Consider the following 15,359-nt stretch of genomic DNA (forward strand, 5'->3'; position numbering starts at 1 on the left):
TTGACAGCTGAAATATCAGCGTTTGACAGTTCTTTGAAGCTGTCAAACACTGACAATCTGTACTCTGTTAATTCCTTCCTCTCAGGCTGATTTAGAGTTCTCTCCAGAACAGAAAGCAGAGGCTGCAGCTTTTGACAGCTCGCGGCCATTCTGCTTTCTGTGCCGGTGGGCTGAGGGACTCCCGAGACCCGAAGGAAGGAAGCCTGCATTAGTAAGTAAAGTTAAGTAAAGCTTAGTTAAATACTTTACACACACCAAACACACTTACCTCTGCACTCATGCACCCATCACTCACCTGAACACCGGACATCTCAAACCCTCCAAGTCCTTCAGCCCAACGGTCCGCCTCGCTAACTTGGCGTGGTTTGGAGCCGTCGGGCAGCCCACATTTCAGGGATAAAAATAGGGATTAGGCTAAAAACTGCCTGTTAACAGGCAGTTAATTGGCACTAATCCCCTTCCCGCCTCGGGGAGGCAACTCCCAGCACAGGTCGGGTACCCGCCTCCTGGGAAACGGACATGGAGGCGGATTGGGGGCGGGATGGGTTCGTGCCCCCCGATTTCGCGATTTTAACACCCCACACGCCTCCATTCCCGCCTCCACGGCCCTGGGAAATTCTAGCCCAGAGTGTCCACAGCGCCTGGTCTGCACTCAAGGCCACCTGTGAAGAGACGCTCAGTCACTCGACCAGGAAACACCAAGACTGGTTCGATGAGAACGACCAGGAGATCCAGGAGCTAATAAGCCGCAAGCGCAAGGCATTCCTGATCTGGAAACAGCAACAGAACTCGAGAGCAAGAAAGCAGCTCTACAGACGCCTGAAGGCCGAGGTCCAACAAAAAACTCGCGACCTAAAGAACAGATGGTGTGTGGAGAAAGCGCAGGAGATCCAGCAGCTAGCCGACAACCACAATGTGCGTGGATTCTTTAGCGCAGTCAAGATCACCTACAGCCCAAGCACCCAAGGTCCTAACCCACTGTGGGCCAAGAACGGAGAGGTACTTATCAAGGACAGAGAGACAGTCAGTGCCTGATGGAAGGAGCACTTTGAAGATCTCCTTAACCGAGACTCTGTCTTCGACACGAGTGTCCTCAACTCCATCCCGCAACATGCTACCCGCCACCACCTCAGCACAACCCCAGCCCGGCATGAGGTTGAAAAAGCCATCCGACAACTGAAGAACAACAAGGCCTCAGGAGCAGATGGAATCCCCGCCGAGGCGCTAAAACATGGTGGAGAAGCACTATTGGCACGAATACATGAACTCATTTCTCTTATTTGGAAGGGGGAGAGCAAGCCATAATCCTGACCAACGGATCCATCACAGACCCAATTCACGTATGGACCGGGGTCAAGCAAGGCTGTGTCATTGCACCAACGCTCTTCTTGATCTTCCTGGCTGCAATGCTCCATCTCACCCTCAGTAAGCTTCCCACTGGAGTGAAACTAATCTACAGAACAAACGGGAAACTCTTCAACCTCCGTCGCTTCCAGTCCAGATCCAAGGTCGTCCCATCCTGTGTCATCGAATTACATTATGCAGACGACGCTTGCGTCTGTGCACACTCTGAGGCCGAACTCCAAACCATCATTAATACCTTCACCGAAGCGTACAAGAACATGGGCCTTACACTAAACATCCGTAAGACAAAGGTCCTCTACCAACCTGCCTCCGCCACACAGTACTGCTCCCCCGATTATCAAAATCCATGATGAGGCCTTGGACAACGTGGACCACTTTCTATACCACGGAAGCCTACTGTCAACAAGGGCAGACGTCGATGACGAAGTCCAACACTGCCTTCAGTGTGCCAGTGCAGCCTTCGGTCACCTGAGGAAGACAGTGTTTGAAGACCAGGACCTCAAACCCAGCACCAAGCTCATGGTCTACAGAGCAGTAGTGATACCCGCCCTCCTGTATGCTTCAGAAACATGGACCATGTACAGCAGGTACCTCAAAGCACTGGAGCGGTACCACCAACGCTGCCTCCACAAGATCCTGCAAATCCATTGGCAGGATAGGCGCACCAACGCCAATGTTCTCGCTCAGGCCAACATCCCCAGCATCGAAGCTCTGATCACGCTTGATCAGCTCCAATGGATGGGCCACATTGTCCGCATGCCCGATACGAGACTCCCAAAACAAGCGCTCTACTCGGAGCTCCGACATGACAAGAGAGCCCCAGGTGGGCAGAGGAAACGCTTCAAGGACACCCTCAAAGCCTCCTTGAAAAAGTGCAACATCCCCACCGACACCTGGGAATCCCTGGCCCAAGACCGCACAAAGTGGAGGAGAAGCATCCGGGAAGGTGCCGAACACCTCGAGTCTCTTCGCCGGGAGCAAGTGGAGGCCAAGCACAAACAGCGGAAGGAGCGCCCATCAACCCAAGCACTCCACCCACCCGCCACTTCAACCACCGTCTGACCCAACTGTGACAGGGACTGTAGGTCCTGCATTGGACACATCAGTCACCTGAGAACTCATTTTTAGTGTGGAAGCAAGTCATCCTCGGTTCTGAGGGACTGCCTAAGAAGAAGACTAAACCATCCAATTTCAGTTTTTAAAGGATTGGAAAAGAAAGCACACTTGACCCTAAAGAAACAAAACATTTTCAGAGCATTCAGAACTTTATATTTTGAAATATGTAATTTCAGTTAGAGTTTCTGGATTAGTCTGTGCTATAGGTAATCAGCCCTCCTTCGCAATCATTTAAATTTGCAAGGGCGTACCAAATCAGCATCATCTAAATTTCAAATGTTAATTATGGGTAGGGCTGACTCTACTAGCACAAACACAAGTGGGCACTTAGGGGTTAATTTTAGCTCCCAGCAGGTTTTATGTGGGCGGAGGCAGGGCGAGTGCAAAACATACTCGCGGGCACAGATTTCAGGCCTGGGGTATTGTAACTCCTGGGCCTCATCTGCATACTGCCCGTCAACTGCCCGCCCAAAACAGTTAGCAAGTGACAGACAGCTTGTCAACGGGTGGGAGCGGAAGCTCGGGCGACCAGAGACCACCAGCCGTCACCGCAAGAAGGCTTGCTGGCAAGAAGGTAAGTCGTGGGGAGGGGGGTTTCGGGAGGGTCTCGCGAGAGTGAAGGAGAGGATTCCAGGGCAGGGGAAACAGCGACTTTCCTTGTGGGGTCCAGAGGAGTACCCCTGCTCCTCCTGGACTCACAACGGAAAGATTTTGATTTACCTTGGCGGGCTTCTTCGCCCTCCTTCACTTGGCTGGAAAGCCATGGTCAGGCCCGAGATAAAATCCAATTGGCATTTTATTATGTTATGGGATAAATTGATGAGGTCCCTGCCTGCTTCTGGCATCTGCTTCTGCCACCAAACTACAGTGAGCAGTTAAAATGATGGTCAGTGTGATTCCAGCAGCAACTATATAAATATAATTTGTTGTTGTGTTTTCTGTTTTGATATACATTACCTTACATTTACCTACATTATAATGCATCTATTGTTCATTCGCATTTGCCTATTGGTCCAGATCCCTTTGAATGTTGCTTACCTGCAATACATTTGTTACCTTCCCACATGGATTTTTAACATTAACGTTTAAATCAAATCAAATCAAATCAAATCAACTTTTATTGTCATTGTTAGTGCACAAGTGCAGTACAACGAAATGTAGGCTTGCGGCTCCCGAGAGTGTACATTTAGATTAAGACATTTAAACATTCCACATACATTTGGCTTGTAATGCATTAACATAACCATAACATAACATAACCATAAGACATTTGTTAAACGTCTCCAGAGTAGCATGGTTAGAATACTTCAAAATAAAATCACCAGGAATTTCTGTGAGATTTCTTCCAATCATCAGCTGTAACTTTGGTGGCAATCATCAGAAATCCCAGAGAAACACTGTAAATGGCCACTTACACTGTTTCGCCAGGGTTTCTGCTGAAATTATGGCGGGAGATCGGGGAACCCGCATGGAAATTCTACCCCGATGTGTTTATAATTTCTTTGTGACAGAGCTAACTTGTACATAATTGTCAAAAATGTGGGCTTACCTTATACTTTGGAATAACCTTCAAAAGTTCTTTTACTGGAACATCTGTGCCGACCACACCCAGAAGAATACCTTGTGTACGCTGTCAAGATACGAAAACCATCCATCCAATTACTTCCCATGGAAAGACTCTCATTGTTTAACTATGGCCAACAATTTATAAATATTTTATGTTTTTATTACTGTAATTCAATTAATTGAACTTCCTGTTTAATCTCTAATAACCTCCCCACCCTTTTTTTCTCCTTCTCATCTCAACAAGCCACATGGCAGCTACAGATGACCTGCTTCCCGCCTCCTACAATGCCATTCTGAGCTGATGTCAGGATGTATATGAAAACAGCCTGATTTTTCCCACAGTATTACAAAAACTAAAAGATTACATTTGACCATTGTGCCTTCCTTCCCCCAAAATAACTTTAATACTAGGCTAATATTTTCTGCACTTATTGTCAATTACAAATTAGTTATAAGATTAATAACTGAGTTTTATATATGTAGTAAATTCAAGGCATACTCACTGTCTCATTTTTCTTGCTAAATACTGGCATTGCTATAGTAGTCATCAGAACTCGATCAGAACCAGCAGCAAGCTAAAGAATGAAAAATACAATTAGGAGAAAACATGAGATTGTACTGTAGAGGACCAATAACATAAACTAGCCTTGCTTTCAAAGTAGCAGTTTTCAATATTATTTTCCTTTTTCAACAGATCAGAACACTGCAGAAATATTATTAATTCCCATGTGCTGAAGTTTAATTTCTATCACAGTTCCAGCTGTGAAGCGAAGGCTTTATCAGCCATGAGGTTAATTTCATTCTGAACATTACCATAATTGTGAAGTATTATTGTTTTAAGTGATGTGATAATTACATTACTTCTTTTCCACTTACTGTTGGTTTAGTCTCTTTTAATAATAGAAATAATCTAATATTGAATATGTGCTTCAATCGAAGCAGTAAGGATGTCACTCAGTTTAATGGCAAAGAAACATACTGTTTGGTGGCTACTGTGTGCTACTAATTCTTGGATGTAGATACCCATTCTATGTCCTCTAAGTGTAGTCATACCAATTCCAAAAATGCTCAAGATTATACCAGAGACAATACAATAAAGGATTCAGGTGACAAAATGGGAGATAGCACCAAAGCAGTAAGGAGAAAATGGCAGAAAAAGGGCAATAATCACTTTTCAGTTAGTCAATATTTAAATACAATGCCTGTTTAATTAAATAACCTATTATTATTGGTACAGATAACAAAATGACATTTTTAGAACAAAATTCCTAAAACAGTGTAAAAACCCCAATAATGTCAGGATAATTCCTGTTGCCTTTCTAGGATACCGAATGCAGCCTTTTGTGCAGCAGGAAGCAAATATAAACCATGTCTGTCACAGAACAGCAGGGTTTTTTAAACACAGGTGCTTTCCATTTAGAAGTTACACTTAAAAATGAGTAAAGACTAGCACATTCTAATCTGATCCATGGCTAGATGGTACTGTAATTCAGCTGGCATATTCGAAGCAGTATGCTGCATTTGATAATGCAGTGCTTGTGATAGAGGGTCTGAATGAAGAGAAAAAAAAACAGAAAAAAGAAATTCCAACGACTTGCATTTTTACATGTCTCAAGATGGTATGCTTTCTGTTTTCAAATGTTATCAAATAATCCTAATCATTCACCAGATGAACATATTTTGCCTTCTGTATATGTCAAATTACTGTTTTACACAAGGTTCCTCATAATTGTAGTAAAATCGTGAAACTAGTATTGTACCTTTGACATCATAATCCACTTATTATAGAATACTGAATACTAAACCCAGATTCCATACGCATTTCTACATAATTATTATGCCGTAATAAATCTTGTGTAATGTCAATAATTTTGATATGTTAAACTAGCGCTGCTACCCACATTTGACCTATATTTAACAGGAAAGTCCACAGTGTTTATATAAATCCATCTTATAAACAACTCAGTGTATTTTGTTTCTTTGAATATTCAGCGTACAAAAATAATCAATGTTGTCTATATCTACCGGAATCGCGTATTCTATCATTTCAAATTCCAGCTAGTAAAGGCACCATGCAGCCATCAATCTGCTCGCCTCCTACCAAGCAAAGCAATTTTAAACTATGCAGTTGTAAAATTAGAAAGCTTTGGTCAAATGAGCGGAAGCAGTTTTAGTCTGTATGGACCTCAATAGCTCCTTTTCAGCTGACTGCCAAATAAAGCATAAATAGTATGTATAGCTTTTTAAATTGACAGTGTGTTATCAAGTAAGGCTAATTGTCATTTTGGAAAAAGTGACTGATGAAAACCAAATTGATTCTCGTCCAGCAGGAGCTGCACTTCTAAAAGTGGAAATGCTAGTGGTTTAAATACTGACGAAAAATCAAGTATAACCAGTATGTATTCCATCATGCTGTTATTGGATATAGGTATTGAAAATGTAATTCATAAAAATTTCTGTTTTACATTTTAAAGAAAATAATAATGGCTAATTTGCAAACTCTAAGTGTTAAAAACTGCATACATAAAACAATTTATTTCCAGGAGCGTGTAGCTTTATGAAATCTAGTTTATAGTCCAATTATTATTCAAATAATTAAGTGAAAATCGTGTGAAAATACATATTTTCAATGACAGCTTAATTGAATTAACTGCAAAATGAATTCAAATGAAACCAATGGAAATATTTGATTGAATCTAGAATCAAGAGTTGGTGCCTCACAATTAGTGACATCTGTCAGATAAATGTCATGCAGCTCTAATGTGTGCGGGCAAAGAGGTTGTAAATGTGCCTTTGATTACCCGATATGAACTTGCTGCATTTTACTAGAAATAAATAAGGTTTCATTGTTCAATATGTAAATTGATAAAATGATACATAATTTCTAACAGTAGCCAGGATCAAAGAATACATGCAGCATTTTAATCCACACTCACTGGAAACTGGACATTTGGTAAGTACATGGAGCAGATGGTCCAAGCCCTTGGGCCTGCTCAGGTAACAATTTATGTGAAAGGGAAACTGGCAAATTAGCAGCATCAGTAAGTAAAAGCCTTAAATCAGCTGTTTACACTGCTATAAAGTGAAAGTGGAAAACTGTAGTTTAACTCTTTGAAGGTAGCACAAGTGTTTTTGCATCACAATAAAATGCATAACATAATTCTGTCTGTTTAACTGTACTGTTTACATAAATTTAAGAACATTTTCTTTCTTCTTACCAATGTACAATTATTATGTTTATATTCAGTTTAATGATACAAATCATATGATTTAGAAAGAAAATGGACTTTGTTCTGGTAACATTGCATAATTACAGTTATAACAAGTCAGTGTTTAATCTTAGAGACTGATTCTTTTTAAATGTTATAATGAAAAAATATCTGCATATTTTGGGAGCTTCAAAGGATATTCCATATATTAAGGACAATTCTTTGAAAACTAGCAGTATTTTGCATCAAAAGTAAAAATTAACACATTTACAATTAGTCAGTTTATCCAGAAAATATTGGAATTTTTTTTTATTCATGCAAGGCTGGCATTTATTGCCCATCCCTACTTGCCCTCTATTCCATGAATTCCTCCAATTCTGCTGTAAAATATTATAAAATGTACAGCAGATAAAGAAATAATATAATTTCAAGGCAACATGCCTATCTTGAAAGCTGCATAGAAAATTCTGTACCAGATGGGTTACATTAATGGGCTGGATTGTTTTCGCTGCAAAGTGAATATCCAGCTCTTGCATAATGGAGACTCATCAAGCCACAGTGTGTTTTAAAGGGCCATTGTCTTCTTGAAAAGATGGCTACCACTTTTTTTGTACTTGTTTAGGAACAGAGAGAAGCCAGAAAAGCCATGCACCATTCTCATCATAAGGAGTGTATGTAAAATTGAGGTGATGTTTTAATACAATATACAGGAAACTCTTTATTATCCGGCACCAACGGGACCGGCGTGGTGCCGGTTTATCAAAAAGTCCGGATTACAGAGAGGTATAGTTTAAAAGGTACGAGAGCTCCCTACACAGCAACAAATCCAGGCTTCCCTGTTGCCTAGCAACATGTGCAGGAGCTCCGGCCACAGACCAAGCATCCCTGTTGCTTAGCAACAAGTGCACGAACCCCAGTTACACAGCCACAGATCCAGGAACTGCCACTAATATGAAGTAAAACTTACCTGAACCTACTCCTGAATTTTGCCGGTTAACAGAGATTTCCGGTTATTTAGGTGCCGGTTAAGAGAGAGTTTCCTGTACATCACTGCATTGATTAATCACTCTGCCATTATGACAGTGCTCTTCAGTGAGCATTGAATTTGCATCAACATATACTTTTTATTCACTAGAATTTCACAAATAATTCTAGACATTTAAGCAATCTTGAGTTATGTAATTGTCAGATTTAATCTGTTCCAATGCTCTCCTGCCTGGCCTTCCACCTTGCACCCTCCATAAATTTGAGCTCAACTAAAACTCTGCTGCCCATATCCTAACTCGCACCAAATCCCGTTCACCCATCACCCCTGTGCTCGCTGACCTACATTGGCTCTCGGTCCGGCAACGCTTCGATTTTAAAATTCTCATCCTGGTTTTCAAATCCCTCCATGGCCTTGCCCCTCTATCTGTAACCTATCTGAAAAGGCATACCGCTTTAGATTTATTGATACCAACAATTTCTGTTTATTTAAATGGACAGAAAAAAAGGTGGTGGTGGTTCCATTTGTGCGACTGATCCTTCCTGCCCTCTATACACTATGCCCAGATGATCCTTTAATACCCAAACACAGTCTTTGCAGTGTACAAAACTGTCAAAATATTTTGGTAGCTGCACTGATGTATGCAAATGGATAATAAAGGTGTGTTTTCCTGAAACATCTTATTCTCAAATGCATCAGTGTTTATATCAATATAAATAGCATAAATGAGGTACAGCTATGGCAGATAAAGACAGAAATAAAAAAATCAGGAAAATGAGCAACACACAGAGTACTTTGCTTCACAGAGACTCAGAGAGTAGAAAACAGATTACATCACAACATTACAATGATAGCAAAAAGAGGGCACTTATCAGTAAAAATCCTTTTAATTGGTCAGTTATGACCAGTGGAGAGCTCTGGTGGTTGGTTCTGGACCCCTTGCTGTTAATAATTACATTTTATCTCAACAGCAAAGTCTAAGTAGTGGGAAGATTTCCTTTGGCTGCTATGCAACATGATAAACATAGCAGGACAATTTCCTCTAATTGCTATTTGTAGTGAATTCCTGAATGTGAGCTTTTAGAAGACATTTAGAAACATAGAAGATAGGAGCAGGAGTAGGCCATTCGGCCCCTCGAGCCTGCTCCGCCATTCAATGTGATCATGGCTGATCATCCAAATTCAGTACCCTATAGAAACACTTGAAAATCTTTCTGGTATGTTCATGATATCACTAACGCACAGTGGTCAGAGGGAATCTTCCCCATGAATGTTAAAGCTTGTGGATGGCATTAAGTTGTGTAGGGAAACAAGATGCTCTGACGATTTAGATATCATTATCATTTTGTACAAAATATATGGGTGGGATCTGAAGACATATTATACAGATTTTTAAAACTATATAAAGGAAATAGCTGTAGTGGATGTGGAGAATTTATGTCAGCCAAACCAGTGCAAAAGAAAAATGGGACATAATTATGAATTAATGAAACAATGAGCTAACTATATTTTAAGGATAACTACTTCATACACAGAATTTTTAACTTATGCAAGAAAACTGCCACCTAGTACAAGCCCCAAACATGAACAAAATTGATGAGTGGAGATGAATAGGCTGAATGCCCTTTACTTGGTGCAGTGCACATGGTGGGTGGCGGGGGGGGTCCTCGGTGTGCATTATGCCAGCCCGACGGCTTCAGAGAGGTCCAAACCATTTTCATGTACGTGCCTATCTAAATATTTTGGGCGAGAAGCTGGCACTCAGGAGGGCGCACAGGCAGCTTGCTGTTGTGGGGGGGGGGGGGTGTTGTGGTGGCGGGAGGGGGGGGGGGTGGGGGCGGGGACTTCCAGCTCTTCCAGCAAGAGAGAACAAAGATAGAATTGGCCAGGCTGCAAGCCCACATCAGTTGCCAATCGTATAAACAGGGGATTGGTATCTTACTGGGCCTACCTTCAGATGGCAGTTTTCATATCTTTTCAGACCACCATGTGCCGCCTGCAGTAGTTGTCATAAATTGTTCAACAATGCACTTCCAATATCAGTACAGTCCTCTGGGAAGGATTTACTGAAATGAAGGGTACCATTGAACAAAATGGCATTTTCATGGCTATCTGCAAAGGAATTGCAAGGCAATGGGGGAACAGCACAGGACATTGTTCCCTAATGAATGTTGTGACTGATGGCATTGAGACACTGGACACCCAGATAAATGACTATCACTGCCAGAATTGACAAACTGGGGAATCATTTGCAAAGAGCTTTGCCCACATCACAGAGACACCGTACAGATTACAGATCTTCAACGATTACTGGACTTTCTTTAATAATCTTTGTACCTTTGCTGCAAATTCATATTTATACAAATACACAACTAATCTGCCCCAAAGAAACAAGCATAAATAGTATGAAGTCATTTCTCTCTCTTAGGCAGTCCCTCAGAGCCAAGGATGACTTGCTTCCACACTAAAAATGAGTTTGCAGGTGACTGATGAGTCCAATGCGGGACCTACAGTCTCTGTCACAGGTGGGGCAGACGGTGGCTGAAGGGGCGGGTGGGTGGGGTGCTTGGGTTGACGTGCGCTCCTTCCGCTGTTTGCGCTTGGCTTCCGCTTGCTCCCGGCGAAGAGACTCGAGGTGTTCGGCGCCTGCCCGGATGCTTCTCCTCCACTTTGTGCGATCTTGGGCCAGGGATTCCCAGGTGTCGTTGGGGATGTTGCACTTTTTCAAGGAGGCTTTGAAGGTGTCCTTGAAGTGTTTCCTCTGCCCACCTGGGGCTCTCTTGCCGTGTCGGAGCTCCGAGTAGAGCACTTGCTTTGGGAGTCTCGTATCAGGCATGCGGACGATGTGGCCCGTCCATCGAGCGTGGTCAAAGCTTAGAAGTTGGAGATGTTGGCCTGAGCGAGAACACGGACGACGGTGCACCTATCCTGCCAATGGATTTGCAGGATCTTGCGTCATTTATCATCTTGAAGTCATTTACTCCTCAGATAATGAAGCAGTCTATGCCCGCATGCAGCAAGACTTGGATGACATTCAGGCTTGGACTGATAAGTGGCAAGTAACATTCATGCCACACAAGTGCCAGGCAATGACTATCTCCAACAACCACCACCCCTTGACATTCAATGGCATCGCTGAATCCCCCAACACCAACATTATGGGGGTCACCATTTTCCAGGAACTTAAACTGGACTGGACCAGCCACATAAATACTGTGGCTACAAGAGCAGGTCAGAGGCTAGGTATTCTGTGCCAAGTGTCTCACCTCCTGACTCCCCAAAGCCTTTCCACCATCTACAAGGCACAAGTCAGGAGTGTGATGGAATACTCTCCACTTGCCTGGATGAGTGCAGCTCCAACGACACTTAAGAAGCTCGACACCATCTAGGACAAAGGAACCCACTTGATTGGCAGCCCATCCACCACCTTAAATATTCACTTCCTCCACCAGGGGCGTACCGTGGCTGCAGTGTGTACCATCTACAAGATGCACTGCAGCAACTCACCAAGGCTTCTTCGGCAGCACCTCCCAAACCCACGACCTCTACCACCTAGAAGGACAAGGGCAGCAGGCACATGGGAACACCGTCACCTCCAAGTTCCCCTCCAAGTTGCATACCATCCTGACTTGGAAATATATTGCCGTTCCTTCATAGTCACTGGGTCAAATTCCTGGAACTCCCTACCTAACAGCACTTTGGGAGTACCTTCTCCACGTGGATTGCAGTGTTTCAAGAAGATGGATCACCACCATCTTCTCAAGGGCAACTAGAGATGGGCAACAAATGCTGGCCTTGCCAGCGATGCCCACATCCCAGGAACAAAAAAACCCCACATTGGAGTGGAAGGTACCACTTCCTGACTTTGCTGTGATTGGAGCTTTTGTAGTAATTGATTTTTAGTACGTAAATTGCCATGATAACTTAGGGTTGTGACAAGGTTTAGATCAAAATGAAATTTCACACAGAAAAGTGTGAAGTGATACATTTCGGTAGGAAGAATGAGGAGAGGCAATATAAACTAAAGGGTACAATTCTAAAGGGGGTGTATGAACAGAGAGACCTGAGGGTATATGTGCACAAATTGTTGAAGGTGGCAGGGCAGGTTGTGAAAAGATTTACAAGAATGGTTCCAGGGACGAGGGAATTTAGTTACATGGATAGACTGGAGAAGCTGGGGTTGTTCTCCTTAGAGCAGAGAAGGCCAAGAGGAGATTTGAAAGAGGTGTTCAAAATCATGAGGGGTCTAGACAGAGTAGATAGAGAGAAACTGTTCCCACTGGCGGAAGGGTCGAGAACTAGAGGACACAGATTTAAGGCGATTGGCAGAAGAACCAAAGGCGACAAGAGGAAAAACTTTTTTATGCAGCGAGTGGTTAGGATCTGGAATGCACTGCCTGAAAGGGTGGTGAAGGCAGATTCAATCGTGGCTTTCACAAGGGAATTGGATAAAAATTTGCAGGGCTACGGGGAAAGGGCGGGGGAGTAGGACTAGCTGAAGTGCTCTTGCAGAGAGCGGCATGGGCTCGATGGGCCGAATGGCCTCCTTCTGTGATGTAATCATTCTACGAAACCAAGACCAGTTAACAAAACCAGAAATACAACTACTTTTGTTAAACCCTTACACTGCCGGTAGCTTCAGGGAAACTCCTGTCTTCCTGTATTGGCCAGTTTTGCACCTTGATGCTGGAAAAATACTGATAAAATATTAAGATCAGGAATAGTTATATTACTGTAATATTAACACAAAACTACACCTAAATAATTTTACATAAAAACTACAATAAATTGAACACTTTACTTGTGCTCATGTTCTTCTTGTTCCTTTTTTCATCCTGTTCTCTCTATTCTTTGTTCTATTTTTTATTTAACTATAATATTTGGCTATTGGTTGCAACATTTTTTTTTAGATTAAAAGGCCCTGATTTTAATTCCAGGTGAATTTTGGGCAGATGGGTAGCAGGATGAATTCAAACTCACCTGCTGCCCCAGGCAACAGGCCCAGAGTATTTTAACTCAAGGCCTCCTTAAAATCTCATGGATAGGTTTCCCACCCAATTCGGGAAACCTGCCCACTGTGCACAATTTCCAGCGGGTCAGCCAGAGGCCTACTTAAAGCAGAAATGCACCTCTTTAAGCAAGGTTGCATTCCTATCTGCAAGATTTCATTGTAGGGATGGTGAAGCAAGAAACTGGTTCAACATGAATTGCAGGCAAGCCACCAGGTTCTCTGAAGCCTCCCTGGAGGCCATGCAGAAAGAGGTCAGGGCAAGGAGAGAAGTTCTCTTTCAAGCCAGCCGGAGGAGGATCCCTATACACCAAATGCACCTGGCATTGACAGATTGCTGAGATTGTCAGCTCCCAGAGCATCCCCACATGGCCTGGATGCAGTGCAAGAAGCACATGAATGATGCCACAAAAGTAGCAGAAGGCCATCCCCACCGTTCATTCTCATTACAAGCACACACTCACTTCTTCCTTACCCCCTTCAAAGCAGCCACTAGCAGCATTCTCTTCTCACTTGCAAGCATCTGCACAATCACCAACTTCTCTCATGGCTCCTTCCTCATTTCACACCCCAGACACGTGGTTTCCATTCATCATCTCCTCCATCTTGATTTCATTTCCTTCTTCTCACTATCTGAATTTGCACAACAGAGGCTCCACACATCTGCACTCTCCTTTGTAGGAGACATTCACTCACTCTCGCCCTCTCTCTCTCTCCCCACAGGACTAAATGGCACACAACACAAGGGAAAACATTAAGACTGGGGTAGGAAAGCCAACATCATGAACAGCGCTGGAAATCAGGAGTTGTCAGAAAAGGAGATTTCAAGACCGGAGGCTTCTCTGAACAGGATCTCAGACTACTGCACTCCTTCATGAAAAAACGCAGGTCAAGCTGTATTGTGATGCCTGTTGCCTCCTACTGTTCAGCCTCTCAGTGCCATACTAACTCTTGTCCTTTCTTTTCTTCCCTCTAGGTCTTTCTGATCAGCCGCAGCCCACAGCTGAATGGGTCAGGCAGCCGTTTTGTGTTTGTAACCAGGTGGCTGAATGCAGTGTTTGAGGCTGGTGCTTCTGCAGGGGACTTTACCCACAATTTTAAAGACTTCAGCTAAGATGTTACTGTCTGTAATCCAGAAAAAGAGAACCCTACTTTTAAGCCACAAGAGAAGGAAGCCCATTGAAGTGCATGGTCTCGGTGCAAGCAAGAAACTAGTCTTGGCAATAAATGCCACCTCACCCCATTAAGGAATACCATCCGAAACGTGAGTTGCATTCTATATAATGGAATGCAGAGTGCCTTCACGCTCTCTATTTTATTCTTAAAGGGGAAGCAGTCCACAAAGAAGTACCACTTCAAACCACCAATGATTTCAATTCGAACGTTAACTCTGTTTCTCTCTCCACAGATGCTGCCTGACTGGCTGAGTATTTCCAGCATTTTCTGTTTTTATTCCAGATTTCCAGCATCCGCAGTATTTTGCTTTTGCTAAATGACTTCTTTGTTTCTGATTTAAATACCAATGATCCCCGTTTGGAATCTCAAGATAGGTTTAGCACAATCATGCTATTTCCTGAATTTTATTTCTGCAACTATCTTGAAAAGTAGCATGAAGTTTTCAACAGAACTGGGGAACTTAAGAGTTCATGGAGAGGCTCAAGACCAGCCGCGACCAAGAAAAGGCCACTTTCATAAATGATTAGTGGCCCTAGTGATCTGAGTAAAAGAAATGAACTATATACTTGTTCTTAAAAATTAACCATCCTCCTATCTGAGGGCATTTTCCCCTGGAGACAAAAGTTTATAATGCATACATGAAGATTGATCATCTACTCCATGAATATGATTCTTTGGAGTAAAGTGAGTTTACTGCCTAGGAAAATTGATGACTATATGTAAAATGTATATGTCTGAATCCTCCTTCAGAGGAGATTTTATGGATCTTAATACTTTTAACAGAAAGCGTAACAAGCATCATTCATCTGAAACTGTACTATAGATAATGGGCCGTATTTTCCGATCGGAGGCTTCCCGCGTGCAGAGGCCTCCGATCTGGAAAAAATCTACGCACTTACCCGAGGGCTCCTGAGGTGCGTATAGTTCCGATGCT

The 15,359-nt window shown here is 42.9% G+C and overlaps 1 protein-coding gene across 1 annotated transcript in view; it reads right to left on the minus strand.

The window, feature by feature from the left end:
- The window catches only part of cacna2d3a (calcium channel, voltage-dependent, alpha 2/delta subunit 3a), a 1,196,772-nt gene that overhangs the window by 354,519 nt on the left and 826,894 nt on the right, over positions 1-15,359 (minus strand). The window contains exons 14-15 of the mRNA XM_086001643.1: positions 4,551-4,622; positions 4,031-4,111 (exon numbers count right to left, since the gene is read on the minus strand). Of these exons, the coding sequence (XP_085857769.1) occupies positions 4,031-4,111; positions 4,551-4,622 (153 nt within the window). The remainder of the gene's footprint in view (positions 1-4,030; positions 4,112-4,550; positions 4,623-15,359) is intronic.

Source organism: Somniosus microcephalus, chromosome 11 (assembly GCF_052327205.1).
Source record: "Somniosus microcephalus isolate GS21.2 chromosome 11, FLI_Smic_1.0, whole genome shotgun sequence".
Lineage (NCBI taxonomy): Eukaryota > Metazoa > Chordata > Chondrichthyes > Squaliformes > Somniosidae > Somniosus > Somniosus microcephalus.